Below are 20157 nucleotides of genomic sequence, written 5' to 3' on the forward strand. Positions count from 1 at the left end.
TTATGCCAGCCACAATCTATTTTTAGCACTTGCCATGTTGCCATGTTCTATTGCTTTACGGCGGAAGCGAAACTGAAATTCGGCTGTCGAGCCGTCGAGCGTATGAATCGCAATCTGGAGCTAGCATTCGAGTCCCCGTGCAGCGGGGATTTTTTTTTAATTTTTATTTTTCATTACTTTTTTAATTACATTTTTTAACCTTCCAAAAAATTAAAAATGTAAAAACTATGTTCAAAATATGTATTCATTTTAAATAGAAACGTTTTGTTACTGTCATAATTGCATTAATAAAAATTGGTATATGATCGAGAACAGGTTGATGGTATTTATTTGGACTGATTGGAGAATACGAAAATGCAGGAAGTATTTTTTATATAGTTTATGAAACAATTTGTAGATTTATTAGTTGTCAAACAAATAATAAAATAAATTGTATAATATATATAAATTGATTTTATACTAGCATACACAAGTTTATTTATTAAAAAATACAGTCATAACTATAATTATAATAGAATTTCATAAAATGTATATTGAGGTTATTGCAAACTCATCTTTTTTCGCAATGATGCTCTAATTTCATTGCTTCTCTCGAATGTCCATTTCCTTCCGAGACAGTGGCGTTTCTAGCAGGTGTAAATAAAAAATGTTGATATAAAATGTATCATAATTAAACTACAATTATTCTAATAACGTGGAATGTAGTACATATTAAGTTTTAGTTACCCGGATTTTCTTCTTCGACGTTAAGCACTCTTTACTGCTTCTCGTAATTTACGTATATGCAACATTAGGGTGGACCTTATTTTTCGACCATGAAATTTTTTTGGTCCCGTAAACCAGAATTGTGACAAATGTTGAGAAAATGGTCTGGAAAAATTTTGGGGCCGTTTGAATAATGGGAAAATGAGTTTTTAATGGAAAATGGGAATTTTTTAAATCTTGACATAAATAGACGTTATGATATATCGTTGAATTTGTCTTTTTTCTCTTTAAGAATCCATATATAGCATAAACAGTTGTTGATAGAAAAAACATCCGTGACCTTGAAAACTTTAAATAATGACTTTGAAAAAATTTTTTTCCTTTGATACTATATCCACCTCCTTATATACTACAACTTTTGTTTGAAGAGTTTTTTCATATATACATAACTGGCAGAGATATTACATATAAATAAATTCATTAATACGATCCAATCTACAAAAGAACAAGAAAGCGAGCTAATAAAAACGTGGTAAGAATAGTTCTAATATCGGAAAAAGAAGTTATTATGAATAATAAGTAGTCTGACTGAAACATGGACTGAAGGTGGTCAATGATACCGCTGAACGGGGCGTTAAACTAATGGAGGATCATAATAAAATTTTATCTAGAAACAAATAGAAGAAATAATATATGTATACTATACAAACTGTGATGGAAAGCAGTATCCTGACGCCACAAAGCAGAATTTGTCAAAGGATTTGTAAATATTTTTTAATATCGCGAGAAACACCTGATCAATCCCTACATGATTAATTGCATTTTTAAGAGGCATTGAAGACAGCTTATTAACTGAGAGTTATTAAATTTTTCATTTTCCTCAGAGTCAGTAAGTTCTTTATTTTTCTCGGAGTCATTAAGTTTTCCATTTTTCTTGGAGTTATTAAATTTTTCATTTTCTTCAGTGTCGTCAAGTTTTTTCATAGAGTCATTGAAGTTTCCATTTTTCTTGGAGTCATTCAATTTTTCATTTTCTTCAGAGTCATTAAGTTCTTTATTTTTCTCGGAGTCATTAAGTTTTTCATTTTTCTTGGAGTCATTGAAAAGTCCCTCTTTGTCGTTTACGCGCTGTCGTTAAAAAAGTTCTGGTATGTTGCTAGTCTAAAAATATGATCAATGCTATTTTTCAGTTTCTCTAAAAAATCTGAATTTGTCTAATTTTTGCGTGTTTTTCAGTTTGTGTAATTAACATTTTGAACCAAAAAATCGGGAAAAAATCTCAAATATCAATTTCAATTAAATGCACTTACATGATTAAATTAATGCAAGTAAATAGGAAAAATTGACCGAAAATTGAATGGCGCAACGGCTGTTTTAATAATTCGAAGGACTACCTCGTCCGGCTAGACCCTTCATTCCAAATTGTAATATTCCAATATTTCAGTATCATTTTAAATATTTCAAGTACTATTTAAAACTATTAATGAGTTTTAACAACAAAATATTTTAAATGGAAAACTAAATTTTGACAAATAAAATACGATTATAGCAAGCTTGCTATAAATGTCGAAAACTCGAGTCTGGCCAGAGACATTATTTTCAGGAAACACTAGTCTATGATGACGAACGGAAAAAAGGGAAGTGAAGCTCGAGGGCTTCGGTTGCCGCGGAGTGGAGTGAAACATTGTAACATGATACGGGTCGGGTCGGGTATATCGATGTAAAATAACACAATATTTTTTAAGAATTATTATTTTATATTAAAACGTTTGTAGCTCATTGCAACGTTGACCGATTTTGACGAAATTTTCAGAATATGTTTAATTGACACATATCTATAAAACGTATTTTTTAAATTTTCAATGTAGGCCCATATAAAGATGTTGTAAAATGCAACTTTTAGTAAGTAAGTAAATACGTATTTATTTATTTATTTCAGCCTCGTGGCCCAGAAATTGGACTTGGATTATAATTCTCGAAGCCATTCATCCCTCTATTTATCCATTCATCCGTTCCTCCACCCATCCATCCATATCGCATGCCACATCAAATACCTTATTGTCTATGTTGATCTATCCCAATCCCAATGTCTCCCCGCTAATCCCGCCTCTCTCTTGATTATCTCTTGTGATTAATTCTTTCCTTTTTTTCTCTATACTCCTAACCCATTCTACAATTTCTCCCACTCTTTTCTCCTGTACTATCTTTTCTATACTTATGTTAATTTTTTCTACCCCTTCACAGTCTTCTGCCAGGTGTTTTAGTTTCCCCAAGTGTCTCTCATTTTTTCTACAATTCCGATCAGTTGCTATTTTTGAAAAAATTATTTTCACATCCTGTACTAAACTAATTGTTCTAGCTTCCCAAAAAGTTCAAATCGTATAGTACAATATTAAAGAAGTTATCATTTTTAGAGCGTCCGAAAATTTTTGCGAGTCACAGTATGTACATATATCGCACAGAACACAATTCTTCTTTCTATTAAATCGCATTTCTTAGGTCAAACAATTGCGTTTTGTAATGTATAATAACATGTAATAATAATGTAAAATGTAATAACGTTAAAAATTACTTAATATACACCCGCGGTAAAATCAGTAAGTATAACTTTCGTCCTCACAGCAGAAACGTCGAAAAAATTTTGACAATGATGTCCCACAATAAAAAAAATCTGAAAAAACTTGACGACACTGCCTGCTGTAGTACTTTATCAAGGAACCAAACAGTAGAATAGCATGTTTTCATATTTTCTAGAAATCTGCATTTTTCCGATTTTTGGGGGTTTTTCATTGTTTACGACTACAGTTTGCAACCAAAAAATCTGAAAAAATTCTATAAAATGCGTCTTAGGATCCAAAATATGTAACATTTTTTTTAGAATTTTAGAACGTATTTGAGACCGGAAAATTGCGCTCGACTGTGCAACAGGCCTAACGGTTCTGGAGAACCGATTACACTGTCCAACACCAAATTTGTTTTCAATATACTGTTGGGTCCTTTTTATAGAGTTTTTTGCGCTGATTCCGAATCTGTCCTTAATTTTTCTCCTATACGCACAGTTTTTGAAAAACATGGCTTTGAAAAAAAACATATTTTTCAACTTTAAACAAATATTGTGGTTATTATAAAAGATATTGAATTGTTCTTTACAGCAAAAGATTCTGTAGACTTTCCCGAATACAGTGATATCCATATTAATACATTATGATTGTTTAAACATGTTTAAACAATGATTAAAGACGGAGAGACACTACTTTTGCACCAATTTTTGAGGATATTTTTCAATTTATCTCAAAAAATTAGGGTCCAGCGGAAAATCGAACTATACCACGCGATAGAGCAGACTTTTATCTTGAGAAACCACCCTTTCAAGTTTGTAACGTCGACGTTTTTTTCGAACCAGAAAACAAAATAACTAATATAGAATATTAGAATGTAATGGAGAAGCGTTTGAGCATCTTCTTCAATAAAGACATTTTTTGAAAATATCTCGAGATCTAATAATTTTTTGCCATGTGTACCCCAATCATTTTTTATGTAGAATGAACAGAAGAATCGATCTGTGTAAAAAACAATATGCATTTCTATATAAAGAAATGATGCAATTGTTAATTGCACATGCACTGCTGCATCCAAAAAAAGTTAAAGACCTACAGATGTAGTTTTCTTCGAACCATTTATCTTTCTCCTTTTGCATTTTTTTGTAAATGCAATAATAACCGAGTTATGACTTGTAACAATTGCGTGAATCACCCTGTATACTTAAAATTTAAAAAATACGTTTTATAGATTTGTGTCAATTAAACATATTCTGAAAATTTCAGGGTAACCCTAAAGTTATTCTTCTAAATTTTCGTAGAAAAAATTGGTTTTCAATTTGGTTTAATTAATAATAACTGTGCCTAAAAATATGAAAAAAATTGGAGACAGTATTGATGACAGTAAGTATTTCATCATTAAATTAATTTCCAAGATGGTGGCTTTTAAACTTCGATATAAAATCTGTGTTTCTTCGAAATCTTCCGGCTTTTCTATTTTTTAAAACTAGAGTTTGCAACAAAGGCTCGGGAAAAATTAAAATACTTCTATGAATATAATTTATATTATTAGAGATTTGTATATTAGTTACATATTTGATATAAAACAATATAAACTGTATGTCCTAATCCTGGCCAATGATGATGTACGATCTGATCCAGTCTAAAGATGATGTAGGATCTGATCCAGGCTAAAGATGATGTAGGATCTGTTCTAGGCTAAAGATGATGTAGGATCTGATCCAGGCTAAAGATGATGTAGGATCTGATCCAGGCTAAAGATGATGTAGGATCTGTTCTAGGCTAAAGATGATGTAGGATCTTGTCCATGCTAAAGATGATGTAGGATCTTGTCCATGCTAAAGATGATGTAGGAGCTGATCCAGGCTAAGTACTAGACTAGGGGGCAGCACTATATGGGCACGGCCACCGACGAGATACTATTAAAGACTGCCAGCCCCTGTGTCACCGACGAGATACTGTTAAAGACTGCCAGCCTTATGGGAGTTGGCGGGACTCGAATTTTTCGGTATTTCTTACGCCCTCTAGGATATATTTTAGCTCCATCCAGAGAAACAGAAGGCCAACGACGGCATTTTGTCGGTAAAGAAGACCACTGAGGAGATTCTCGTCGCGATGCATCGGTGTGAATGCGAATTATTACGAAACCATATCGATTATTATTAAATGTTACATTCTCCGCCATATTTCAGACGATGTTTTGGCACTATTTTAACACTATTTAGAACTTTTAGCGATGTGGTATATCAGATCACTGTACCTTTCACGTTATCCCCGCGCCCACTCGCGCCCACTTACTGGTCCCGCGGAATAACACAGGGGCTGGCAGTCTTTAATAGTATCTCGTCGGTGCCTGTGTTATTCCGCGGGACCGGTAAGTGGGCGCGAGTGGGCGCGGGGATAACGGGAAAGTTACAGTGATCTGATATACCACAGCGGTAAAAGTTCCACAATCGACGAGATATTCGTCAAGTTGAAGAAGAATGATATAGTAGAATGCTGACATTACCTATTCTGTAATTGCCTTATAATACTATATATAATTCACTTATTGCATTCTTATTTTCCTTATTATCACCATTGTAATAATTGTTTACAATATAATCGATAGTTTATAGATGTAGGAAAAATGGAAGTAATTACTACGTAATATTCTACAAATGTATTGGAATTTAAAAGTAATTTGAACATTATTGCGTTATATATAAAATAATGATTCTTAAAAAATATTTTGTTATGTTGTGTAATGACAAAATTCAATCGTTCTTATTAAGATCCTTAGTAGGAAACAGAAAATTAATTTTTTTACTTATTTATCCCATACTTGTAATGCTCGACAGCATTATTGACTGCAATTATTAAAGTAGAGGTAGTAACAAGATAAAAGTATTAACTAATTAAACTAATTTTCGACGGCTCCTATCCATACAATGTTATTTAGAGGCAGTATTTCGTACGAAGATATCTAAAAAAATAATTCTATTTGACTCTATACGAATATTTCTTGCACCATATATGACGCTATTTAAAAAGTGCTTGTAACATTATTTTATTTCATTCTGAACTGAACCACTTCCTGAAACATGATTCATTTATGAGTACATTGTGCGACGAGGCGAAGATCTAGCAGACGAAGTCGAAGTCGAAATCTTAAAAGAATAAGGACTCTCCGCGTCTCTTCTTTTCCCGACGCTGTCCTTCTTTGTGTCCGAAACTTGCGTCGCTCATTGCATAAGCAAATATCATCGGAATTATATAATTTTGGTATCATTTTCATAAAAAGAAACAAAATTCACCAAATATGTTAAGGAAAATCCTATAAAAAAGTAATGATAAATAATTAAGCTTTGTTGTTTGATTAGTAGTCTCACACCGATATACCCGACCCGACCCGTATCATGTTACAATGTTTCACTCCACTCCACGGCGACCGAAGCCCCCGAGCTTCACTTCCCTTTTCTCCGTTCGTCATCATAGAATAGTGTTTCCTGAAAATTGAATGTCTCTGGCCAGACTCGAGTTTTCGACATTTATAGCAAGCTTGCTATAATCTTATCTTATATGTCAAAATTTAGTTTTCTATTTAAAATATTTTGTTGTTAAAACTCATTAATAGTTTTAAATAGTACTTGAATATATTTAAAATGATATTGGAATATTGGAATATTACAATTTGGAATGAAGGGCCTAGCCGGACGAGATAGTCCTTCGAATTATTTAAACAGCCGTTGTGCCATTCAATTTTCGGTCCATTTTCCCCATTTACTTGCATTAATTTAATCATATAATTGCATTTAATTGAAATTGATATTTGAGATTTTTTCCCGATTTTTTGGTTCAAAATGTTAATTACACAAAGTGAAAAACACGCAAAAATTCGACAAATGCAGGTTTTTTAGAGAAATTGAAAAATAGCATTGATCATATTTTTAGACTATCAACATATGTACCAGAACTTTTTTTACGACAGCTCGTAAACGACAAACAGGGACTGAGGTACGAGGCAGCCGACACAGTTCAAAAGGCTGCGTACCGATTACATCAATGCACATAGGAAAGTTTTTTATTTTTCAATCTTTTTTTACGGAATTACCAACGTATTTGTGAGATTCTTCTAATTAAAATGAGCCTAAATACGGCACAATTTGAGCCATATTTACTTATTTAAAGTGTGATCATAATTACCTAATATAGGTTATTATAATATAGGTCATTTAATATAATATATTTATAATTATAAATAATTTAGGGATGTGCGGGCCGCTCGATGTTCGGGTTCGAATCGGGTCGGGTCGCAGAAAGTCCGGCGGCGGCCCTTCGATTCGACTTCGAATTCGTCGGGCGGGTACGAAAAGAATAGAACAAGTTCGGGCGGACGAGTTATTGCGTTATCCGAGATTCAAATACTCTGCGTTCTTATGACATAGATAATGGTAATAATGGTTTTCTTTCTTTACTTATAACGTGATTTTTAATATACTTGGTTTTTTTATAACTACATTAGGTATATTCGCCAAACGCGTGCTCTTTATTTGTATTAAAGCTTGAATAATGCACGTTTCATGTGAAAAACTTAAAAGACAATATTTCTAGCTTTTTAACGAATTTTCTCCGAATGAACTTAGATATGTATCGATAATATCATTAAAATGTCTTTACGGAAGTTATACAATACACCTAGAAGATTACAATATGGTAAAGTATGGCAATAATTAAAAACGAAATATAAATATAAACATTATACGTATTATATTTCGTGTTTATATTTTATTCTGTATTATCTATAGGCTCTATATAATTAACTTCCCGATTTTATAGGGAAGTTATTGTAATGACCCCGAAAATGGAAAATCGATTTTTTAGCAGATCTTCACGTTTCATGGTCATTGCAGTCATTTTAGACTATTTTCAGCAAAATGTTCGTATATGTGTGTGTGTGTGTGTGTGTGCGTGCGCGCGCGCGCGTATGGCCGTTTCGATGTAATCAAATTTTTCGTTAACGTTTTCAGAAAAAGTAACAACGCGATCAGGATGATGAATGATGCAATCGATATGCCCCGCTGTAACTTAGAGCTGATTAGATTTTGGTCCATTTTGGTCAAGTAGTTTTTTAGTTTTTTTAGTTTTTTCGAAAGAAGTTCATTCAACAATGTAATTTATACGAGAGAACGGAAAGTTTCCACCGAAGAAACAAACGTAATTACACAAAAAATTTTTTTTTCGATTTTTTAAAATAAAAAAAAAATTTTTAAAAAAAATTTTTTTTTGTACCTTACGATGATGTTTCCGCTTACAATAATCGAAAATTATCCCAATGCAAGAGTGAGTTAATCATCTCTACTCCCGAGAATACATTTTCAAAGAATATCGATGAAAGTACAAAAAAAATTTATATTACAATCTTTAAAAAAACAATCAGTTCAAAACGAATTATTAACTGAGCTTAAATTGAAAATTAATATAAACTATATGATAATTATTAATAACATTGATGTTGAAAACGGATTTATTAATGGAGCACACATGCGGAATATTAAAATTTATTACTTTTCAAGAAAATACTAAAATTCCGTCTATATTGTGGTTAGATTTTCAATTGGCCAGAGTAGGAGTGAAAGTAAGAACTCGTTATCGTGATTATATGAAAAATGCACAAATATTGATCAAAATTTTACACCAATAATAAAAATATCGAATCAAGTAAATATGTCGAGTGAGGAAAAATATCAAATCACACGTAGTCAATTTCCAGTGGTTCCTGCTGAAGCGATTACGATTCATAAAAGTCAGGGACAAACATACGAGAAAGTATGTTTGGATTTTAAAAAATCAGAAAGGCGAACTTTACAAATATTGTATGTAGCACTGAGCAGAGTTTCAAAATTGAGCGCAGTTTATATATTTTGGGACAATTTAAATTAACAGTATCGAAGAAAACCAAGATCACTACTGCAAACCCGGATAATGAGGAGTTGTATCGTTTGCGAAAAACTAATTAAGACAATTTATTTTGCAACATTAGTATGCTATAACAAGGAACCAAGCGAGCAACGAGCATACGATGTTGGTTTAATGTGACGCCATATAGCAAACATTTTGATAAGTAGAAAACTATTGAATTTCCCTGAAAACGTATAATCTTCTTAAAACGTACACTTAATAATGATAATAATATACTGCAACTAACGAATCGGGAAGTTCTTTGTGTGGCTCGTGGAGAGTCACACACCAAATAAAAAAAAAACATTAATAGCTATAGGTACTACTAGCCATGCGTACCACTAACCCTTTCGCAAGAGCAGTCCTATCCGCGAGCGAGCAAAGCGAGCGAGCAAAAACAACCCTACTCGCGAGCGATCGAAGCGAGCGAGCAACAATAACCCTCTAGTTTTTTATTTTATATGATTTTATTTTAAGTTAATTTCTATTTTATTTTATATTGTATACTATATATTATCTTTTAAGAATTTGTGTAAGATTAATGATAGTTAAGTAGGTTACTTAACAGTTAATAAAAACATCACCCACTGAAAAGTTATCATAACTTATTACATACCACGTTGTAAATATTTTCTTATAATTTTTTCACGTGAAACGTGCATTATTTCAAATTTTAATACAAATAACGATCATGCACATGTCTGCCGAATATACCTAATGTACTTATATAAAAATCACATTATGGACAAGTTATGAAAGAAATACGTACCATTATTATTATTATCTATTTCATAAGAACGCACAGTTGATTCTCGGGTATCGCGATAACTCGTTCGCGCGATCTTGTTCTATTGTTTTAGAAGCCGCCCGACAAAGGTGAGTCATGAGTACACTGCGGATCTTTATGCAAAATAAAAAATGTTTGCATTGATTGCACGGCACATGAGCCAAATATAAATTGTATTCTTCTTTTAATTATCCTATTAAGCTGAAACTAATACATTGATGTCCTTAAATATTTTTAACATGTCCACTGCTTTAAATTGAACGTGTACATTTTTGTCATACATGCATAAAATCCGCAGTCTAGTCATAAGCTTCCCGATGTGTCTGATGTATCGCGTACCCGACTCGAGCCCGATATGCGAAAAACCAAGACAAGGTAATAAAAGTAGTGGTTTTTCCCCCTCCCCAAGTTAGCACAGGGTCCTCGATGTCGAAAACTGAGATTCGACTCCCCAGAGTACCCCTAAATGACGTGTCAAAATTTCATTAAGTTCGGAATACTTTCCAGGTAGACGCCTTTTTTCGACCTGCCGACTGGACTATATGAAAAAACTTGACGACACTGAGGAAAATGAAAAATTGAATAACTCCAAGAAAAATGGAAAACTTAATGACTCCGAGAAAAATAAAGAACTTACTGACTCTGAGGAAAATGAAAACTTTAATAACTCTCAGTTAATAAGCTGTCTTCAATGCCTCTTAAAAATGCAATTAATCGCATGTAGCGATTGATCAGGTGTTTCTCTCTCTATATTAAAAAATATTTAAAAATCCTTTGACAAATCTGTTTTGTGGGGTCAGGATACTGCTGTCGATATTCCATCACAGTTTGTATAGTATATATTATTTCTCCACTTTGTTTCTATATAAAATTTTAATATGATCCTCCATTAGTTTAACGCCCCGTTCAGCGGTATCATTGACCACCTTCAGTCTATGTTTCAGTCAGTCTACTTATTATTCATAATAACTTCTTTTTCCGATATTTTAACTGTTTTTCTTTTGTAGATTGGAGCGTATTAATGAATTTAGTTAAGGTAGTAGAGAGACTTCCAGGATTGCAAGATATTCATTTACTCATTTCTCGATAATACAAACACGGGGTTTTTCACTAGTCAAAAACGCTAGATAAAACATCGATCTAGGGCGCTATCTGCCTCAAAAGTCCTATTTTTTCGATTACGAGGCGTAATTTTCATTATTCGGCAGCATGTAGCTATGAAAATAGCTATATGCGCAGTTGTATGCTTCCGAATAATGCAAATTACGCCCCTTAATATCTCTGTCAGTTATGTATATATAAAAAAACTCTTCAAACAAAAGTTGTAGTATATAAGGAGGTGGATATAGTATCAGAGAAAAAATTTTTTTTCAAAGTAATTATTTCAAGTTTTCAAAGTCACGGATGTTTTTTCTATCAACAACTGTTTATGCTACATACGGATTCTTAAAGAGAAAAAAGACAAATTCAACGATATATCATAACGTCTATTTATGTAAAGATTTAAAAAATTCAAAATTTTCAAATTTGCTGCGCCTTATTTTCCCATGATCCAATCGGCCCCAAAATTTTTCCAGATCATTTTCTCAACATTTGTTACAATTCTGGTTTACGGGACAAAAAAATTTCATGGTCGAAAAATAAGGTCCACCCTAATGTCCATATACGTAAATTACGAGAAGCAGTAAAGGGTGCTTAACGTCGAAGAAGAAAATCCTGGTAATTAAAACTTAATATGTACTACATTCTACGTTATTAGAATAATTGTAGTTTAATTATGATACATTTTATATCAACATTTTTTATTTACACTTAGAAACGCACTGTCTCGGAAGGAAATGGACATTCGAGAGAAGCAATAAAATTAGAGCATCATCGCGAAAAAAGATGAGTTTGCAATAACCTCAATATTTTATGAAATTCTATTATAATTATAGTTATGACTGTGTTTTTTTATTATAGGAAGACAGAAGATCAAATAAACTTGTGTATGCTAGTATAAAATCAATTTATATATATTATACAATTTATTTTATTATTTGTTTGACAACTAATAAATCTACAAATTGTTTCATAAACTAAAAAATACTTCCTGCATTTTCGTATTCTCCAATCAGTCCAAATAAATACCATCAACCTGTTCTCGATCATATACCAATTTTTATTAATGCAATTATGACAGTAACAAAACGTTTCTATTTAAAATGAATACATATTTTGAACATAGTTTTAACATTTTTAATTTTTTGGAAGGTTAAAAAATGTAATTAAAAAAGTAATGAAAAATAAAAATAAAAAAAAAATCCTCGCTGCACGGGGACCCGAAGGCTAGCTCCAGATTGCGATTCATACGCTCGACGGCTCGACAGTCGAATTTCAGTTTCGTTTCCGTAAGCCGTAAAGCATGGCAACATGGCAAGTTCTAAAAATAGATTGTGGCTCGCACAAGCAGCGCACACGGATATAGTAAAGGTACGCTGGTGAATGTAGCGCGCGGGCGCGTTGCTAACACGATACCAATACAGTGTCTTCTGCACCGACGAAATGCCGTCGTTGGCCTCCTGTTTCTCACTCCAGTCAGAATATATCCTAGAGGGCGTAAGAGAACACCGAAAAATTCGAATCCCGCCAACTCCCGTAAGGCTGGCAGTCTTTAACAGTATCTCGTCGGTGGCACGGCCAAAACCCGGGCGTGAGCACTCTCATATACTCTCTGATCATACGAACGTATCGAGATTATCAACAAAAAGAGACGGTAGACGGCGCGGCGCGCGGCACAGCGTCTTTGACTTTGACTTTGACACGTCGAAACGATCTAACCATTCTAACCTAACTACCTACATAATATCTACATCGATATCGATATACAATCTATGTACATTTGACATTTGTACATATACAGTATACATTATACAATATTATCAATGATACTAATGATATTAATATTTATTGTATGTAAAGAATAGAGATAATTACTTTCCAAAGTTTGACAAGAAAAATCTAATCCACATAATCAAATTATGCATTACTAATTAACTATAATTGAATTAACAGTTAACAGTATATTATTCTAATGAGACAATGAATTTGTTAAGAAATTTGTTACACAAACAAATGTAACGCGAGAACACGTGTAACGTATTTAGTATTTATTCATGTATTTTAAATTTTAGTATATTTACTTTATATTAGGCGACACAGAAGGAAATTATGAAATGAAGAAAAAAATGAAGCAATCACAAAAATATATGTTTTATTTTAAATTGTAATGTAGGAAACAAATTTCCTCGATATTTGTTGATAACAATCGGGTCCGATTTGGAGTTACTATGTTCCCAGCTGACGAAAACAAGCGTTCGCTTGTACATTGCGTCGCGGGAATGGCAAGATAATTTCTCGCTACTTCACGCAATAGTGGATATTGAATTTGGCATTTCCACCAATTTGCAATATCTGTTACACTCGGAACAACTTCGACACTTAAATACGTGCGTATTTCTCTGTCTTTAATGGTGTCCTGCGTTCCTGGTCCTTTGCCTGCATTGCCAAGTTTTCGTTCAAAATATATAGACAGTTTCGACTGTGGTGTGGCTAAAAAATAATAACATATCATACTTATGAGAATTGCTATGTAATTTTGTAAATTTCAATTGTTAGTTATTCGTTTTACTTGATGTGCTCGGAATACTTTGGTTTTCAGTGTCGTCTGTGATTGTGATGCAATTCATCTTCTCTTTCAATTTTTGTATTGCTTGCTCCCTCATCTCTTCCGATAAAAACCGATCTTTAAAACGAGGGTTCAATAACGTCGCTATAATGATCGGATCACTTTTGGCGATAAGATCGAACCGTTCCTAAAATTTAAAATTTAGAAAATTACAAGATTTAATTAAATTCTTTTTTCCTTTGTAAAATTATAGTATGTAAATAAAAAATCACAAATACCTTTAACGCTTGGCAGAGATCTCTACAAATTTCGGCGTTCATATTTGATTGCTCTATTTCTTCTTGTAGTATTGTCATTAATCCGGTATACATTGGTAAATATTGCGATAACGTAGGATATGTTTCCCCGCTCATAATATCTGTTGCTTCTTTCAGTGGGTTTAATGTGTTGACTATTTTTTCTATTGTGTTCCATTCATCATTATTTAAATTTTGGGGCATATTATCTTCGAGTAACGTCATATTTAAAGGTGCTCTCAGTAACAGTAGTCTGTGCATCATATTATGTGTTGAATTCCAACGTACATCTACTTCTTGAATTAATTGTAACGGTGTCTGGTGTGGTTCTAACAATTTTTGTGTTTCCATAAATTTTTGCCGGGCTGTGGATGAGCGTGAAAAATAGGTTGCTATTGCTCTGCATTTCTTGCGGATATCATTATACTGTGGTAATTTTTGCAACGTGCACTTGATCGCTAGTTGCAGGCAATGTGCAAAGCAGGGCATGCGCGACCATTTTTTGTTTAGTTTGATGGCTTTAACTAAATTTCGCCCATTATCGGTGGTGAAAACTATTTCTTTGTCCATGGAATTTATCCCCCAGGAACTTAATAAATTTACCAATGTTTTTTGAATGTATATGCTTGTATGTGATTTTGGTAAATAGTGTAAATTTAACATATAGCGGCGGATTTCAAAATTCGTTGTCGTGTAATGCAACGTTAACGATAAGTAACTTTGGACAGCTCTCGATGTCCAACCATCTGTTGTAAGGGCAAATACAGTAGTGCCTGTAAATAATATACAATTTTGTTATAATATTAAGAAGGAAAGTGTAAGTAATATAATTAGTGATAGATTCTTACCGTTATGCATATCTGCATATATTTCCTCTTGTACTTCTTTCCTTCTTTTTTTGTACATTTCAGGTATCACACTTCGAGAAAATGTTGTACGACACGGAATTTGATACCGCGGTTCCGCGGCACTTAATAATTCGCGGAACCCTTTCTGTTGCACAATATTATACGAGTGTAAATCCAGTACGATCATACGTTCTATTGCACGTGTAATTTGTTTTGCTCTCAATGAGTCTTTGGTTAACCAGTTGATTTCTGAAGTACACGTAGTATAATTTGTTGATGCTGTATGCGTACTTGTACTTATTGAAGGGATGACTGTCGTCGGATGTACGTATTTTAGATGTCGCGATAGTCCGCTGGTGTTGCCGTATTTCATCTTAAACAGTCGTTTGCAAATATTGCATTTTGCTTGTGTGTCGTCAATTTTTGCAAAATGGTCCCACACCGTACTCCTCCTACGATTACTTCGTCTAATTGCCTCATTCCCATTCCCAATTTCTCTCATACACGCGTCAGTCACTTCATTTACTATATTCACTTCACGCACTTCATCCACTTCATTTTCATTAAAACTGTACATAATGAATACTTAAAATAAACCATAACTACTACTAATAAAAAAAATAACTACAATAAAAAGGAATAGAGAGAGGAAGAGAGAGAGAGAGAGAGAGAGAGAGAGAGAGAGAGAGAGAGAGTCGGAAGCTTGTGTTTTATTTTGCCAAGTATCTACAATAAAGTTCTGTATTTGTTAATCGACGACTATAACAGCATTTATCCTACACTGTTAACTGTTAATTCCATATATAGTCAATTAGTAATGCATAATTTGATTATGTGGATTAGATTTTTCTTGTCAAACTTTGGAAAGTAATTATCTCTATTCTTTACATACAATAAATATTAATATCATTAGTATCATTGATAATATTGTATAATGTATACTGTATATGTACAAATGTCAAATGTACATAGATTGTATATCGATATCGATGTAGATATTATGTAGGTAGTTAGGTTAGAATGGTTAGATCGTTTCGACGTGTCAAAGTCAAAGTCAAAGACGCTGTGCCGCGCGCCGCGCCGTCTACCGTCTCTTTTTGTTGATAATCTCGATACGTTCGTATTGTTACGTCGCAGTGTGGTGGGATTAGGGAATTTATAGGGTTCGGGTGCCCGTGGAGCGCTAAAGCACTCTGCTCGTGGAAGGTTTTCAGAACAAACTCTTAGCAAGAAGATGTAACGAAAAATAGACTTTATTTAATAGTGAAACGTTGTTGACTCTAAGATCTCAGACAAGAATCTGCTCGTATCCTCGTGTATCTGCTTCGTATTTTCCTCGTCCTGAAGTTTTCTCCTTCCAGGTTCCTTTTCCTTAGCCAATAGGAAAATTCGGATCTTCCAGCTGGACGTTGATTCGTCGGGTGGCTCGTCCTCGGTTGCAGGTCGATGGTGATTGGTGGTGGAGGTGCCTCAATAGCGCGCGCACGAGAGTGGGGTACGCGCGAGGGTGAAAGCCCGCCAAAACAAGGGTCGTGGGACCGAGCGAGAGAGAGGTCCGAGGGAGTCCCAAGAGGTCCTTGACTGTGAATTTACGACTTCCTGTCCTCGACCGATTCTAGACTTCGACTGTCTCTTTATGCGAAATTGGAGAACTCCTCCAAAAGGTTACGTGACTTTACCCAAATTCCTCGATTAGTCTCGCCCATCTGGTTTCGTCAAGGATCTCTGTGGAAGCCCCTTGTTTCCCTTACTTATTCTAAGCCTAAGCTATCGTGCCTGAATAAAATATGTGTATATGAAATATACGGTTTTGAAACATTAAGTTTTATATTCAAATTTCCCTCTCAGCGCCATTAATGGAACATACAGGGCAGTAGCGCTATTCGCGGCTATGTTCGCGTGATCAACGGGTCACGCTACACCTCCCCCCTTATTGAAAAGGTGTTTCCTATGGGAACAGCTTTTACTACTCTATGCTATTTGTATAAATAGTTAATTACACGGCGTGTGATTTGAATCTACTGTAAAATTTCCAATAACCTACGTTTGAAAACTGCATACGAACGTGTGTGTGAGAACGCATGTGTACCTACGACTCGGAATTCCTGGTGTACATATATTTATGTATGTTTGCATTACAATTATTTAGGTGAGGTTAAGTTTATTCGTAAATACAATCATTTCTATTAATCTAATCGTATGTAGGCTAGTTTTAATTTATTCGCATGTACGGTTTTAAATTTATTATTACCTATTTCTATCTCTATTGTTAAATCGTTGTATACATTAGTTATGCTGTATGGCCCTGTCCAATCGGAGTCGAATTTTGATGTTTTTGGTTCCCTAACTAGATAAACATACTCTCCTACATTAAACTCACGAGGGTTAACATTTTTATCATACAATCGTTTACTTTTCTCTTTTGCTTGGTTTAAATTGTTTGCCGCCATCGCTTGAGTAGTAGTAATCTTTGTAAATAGTTCGTTCAAATAATGGAAGAATGTACGAGGGATTTCCTGTTTGCTGAATTCAGAAGGGATCAAGGCCTTGACGCCAAATACTAATTCGTGCGGGGTAAATCCTGTGGCTTCATGTACCGAAGTATTATATGCGAACATCCCAAATCTAATCCAATCATCCCAATCTGTTTTTGTGCAATAGTGTTTTAAGTATTCTACGAAGACTCTATGGGCACGTTCGAGGGACCCTAATGATTGTGGATGAAACGCGGTGGAGGTGATCCTTTGGATCTTGAAGATTTTGCAGAAGGTCTTCATAACTTCACTCGTGAAGTTTCGTCCCTGATCTGTATGAATAGTCCTGGGACATCCAAATCTACTAATAAATTGTTCTGCCAGGGCAGTGGCAACGGTTATTGAATCTATTCTGGCTAATGGAATGGCATCTGAATACTTCGTCAAATTATCCTGTAGAGTGAGTAAATATTTATTGCCTTTGTTGGTAATGGGCAGTGGACCTACGATATCCATTTGTACCTTTTCGAAAGCTCTACTTGGGGTATCAGTGATGCGCATGGGTTGTCTAGTTCTCGCGGAAAGTACTTTGTTCTGTTGACAAGAAGGGCAAGATCTCACAAAATCTTCGATTTCTTTTCCCATCCCAGGCCAATAGAAGTTTTCCCTAATACTGTCACGTACCTTGGTCATGCCATGATGACCACCGATGGTAGAATTGTGGTGTTCCTCGATGATTTTTAATCTATCTGATACTGCGGGGGTGATTATTTCTCCGGAACAAATGGTTATGACGTATTGGGGGTCAGTAAATATGGATTTTATTGACTGTTCCAGAAGGTCCCAGCCGATAGGTTCTAGTCCATTGTATTTTCTAGAAATGCTGAGAGTTTTTGTGTTTGTCCTGTCTACGAGCCATTTGAGGGATTTTAATGAGGCTACGATGTTCTGAAGGTCAGATCTTTCCTCAGAGGTAGCTTTTACGAACAAGTGAAATATGTGAAATCTATCTCCGGGTATGGTTAAGGCGTCTCCAACATTGACATTGTACTGTTTTAAACTTTGGATGAGCGATTTCTCCCGTTTCATGATATCTTTGGTAGTTTCTGTAGCACATGAATAATCTGTGGGGATGAAGTGTATAAGGTTGTCCTTACGCATGTAGAGGTAATCCTTAGAATATTTCAAAGTTGGGAGAGGAGTGGGGTGAGGGTTGAGTATACTGTCCGTGACTCTAACAGGTAATACTTCATTCGCCTTTGGCGTTGTATCATAAAGATTCTCCATTTCTATCTCAGGTTCTAATGAGGTCGTCCCTATTCCGGATTGCGTCCCTATTACAACCGGCTCGTCAGCCCAATAAACCAGCGCTTTACCACGCAACACACCACCAACGATGGCTCCCTGAGACGGGGTCAGGGGGTTTCCCGGAGAGCCGATTTTCCAGGCGTCCGAGTCGCGGCAAGCCAACGATGCCCGAGACGGAATCCGAATATCTACACTCTCTTCACGGTTGCCGTGTCTTTCAACGACCTCGTCCAGATCAGAGAGTGGTTCCTTCCCTCCTACGTGAAATTTCATTGAGGGCAAAGGCGTCTCGTCTTCGTCAGCAGTATGGTAATCGTCACTGTCGTCATTATCACTGTCTTTATTATTGAATTTACTGCAACTGTCTTCGACCTCATTTATAACTACTGCTTCCCCGCGCGCAAGGAAAACAGAAGCAACCTGTTCTTCACAGTACCACTCTAAGCTTTTGTCTGGGTTTGGATTTGTCTGAAGGTTCGTGAGCAGCACCTCGCCGGCGCCTGCGAGGGCCACCCCCGAATTCTCCGGACAAGGATCAGTTGAGTTCGTTTGGGGAGTTGGATTATTTTGGAGGTCAACAGGGTTTCGGGACAATGCGTCAGCGTTGGAATTCACCTTACCGGGTATGTACACGATGTCGTAATCGTATTCATTTAATTTAATTCGCCATCTCATAATCTTTGATGTGGGATCTTTGACGTTGTGTAACCAAACCAACGGGCGATGGTCGGTTACTAGAGTGAATTGATGACCGTAGAAATAAGGTCGAAAATGATCTACTGCGAATAAAACTGCTAATAGTTCCTTTTCTATGGTAGAATAATTGCATTCTGCTTCATTTAGGGTCCTAGATGCATACGCGATGGGGAGGTCTTTCCCTATAGGCCCTTGGCTCAATACGGCTCCTAACGCGAAATTTGAAGCGTCTGTGGTAACTACGAAGGGTTGTGAAAAATTTGGAAACTGGAGGAGTGGCTCAGAACAGATAATGTCCCGGAGGGTTGCGAAGGCAGTCTGAGCTTTATCGTCCCATACCAGATGAACATCTTTTTTTAATAGCTGAGTAAGAGGTTTGGCGATTTTCGCCATATCCTGAATGAATCGTCTATAATAACCTACGAGGCCCAAAAACTGTTTGATATTCTTCTTAGTTTTAGGTATGGGGAACCGTTTAACAGCATCGATTTTTACTGGATCAGGTTTCACACCATCACTAGTAATGATGTGGCCTAAATAGGTAACTTCTTTACGGAGGAACAAACATTTTTCCGGTTGAAGGGTTAAACCGGCGTTTTGCAGTCGGGCTAGCAAGTTCCGTAATTTCCGGGCATGTTCTTCGAGGGAATCAGCATAGATGACAATGTCATCCATGTATACGAAAAGTTCTACCCCTTGCAGACCGGACAATACTAAATCCATCATTCTCTGGAATGTGGCTGGCGCGTTTTTTAATCCAAATGGCATTCTATTGAATTCGTAATGACCGTAAGGGGTTGAAAATGCAGTCTTTGCTTTAGCCTTTTGGTCGATGGGAATTTGGTGGAACCCAGAAGCTAAATCTAAGGTACTGAAAT

General features: G+C 35.2%; 1 protein-coding gene across 1 annotated transcript; it reads right to left on the bottom strand.

Annotated features, from left to right (window-relative positions):
• Nucleotides 1–13116: 13116 nt before the first annotated feature.
• Nucleotides 13117–15416, bottom strand: LOC143211238 (E3 SUMO-protein ligase ZBED1-like). Its single transcript, XM_076428723.1, has 4 exons — nucleotides 14802–15416; nucleotides 13936–14726; nucleotides 13661–13844; nucleotides 13117–13581 (listed from the first exon to the last, which is right to left on the bottom strand). Exons 1-4 carry the CDS (start codon nucleotides 15376–15378, stop codon nucleotides 13244–13246), a joined length of 1890 nt encoding a protein of 629 aa, XP_076284838.1. The 5' UTR covers nucleotides 15379–15416; the 3' UTR covers nucleotides 13117–13243.
• Between the last annotated feature and the right edge of the window lie 4741 nt (nucleotides 15417–20157).

This window comes from Lasioglossum baleicum, chromosome 8, assembly GCF_051020765.1.
Source record: "Lasioglossum baleicum chromosome 8, iyLasBale1, whole genome shotgun sequence".
Taxonomy (NCBI): Eukaryota; Metazoa; Arthropoda; class Insecta; order Hymenoptera; family Halictidae; genus Lasioglossum; species Lasioglossum baleicum.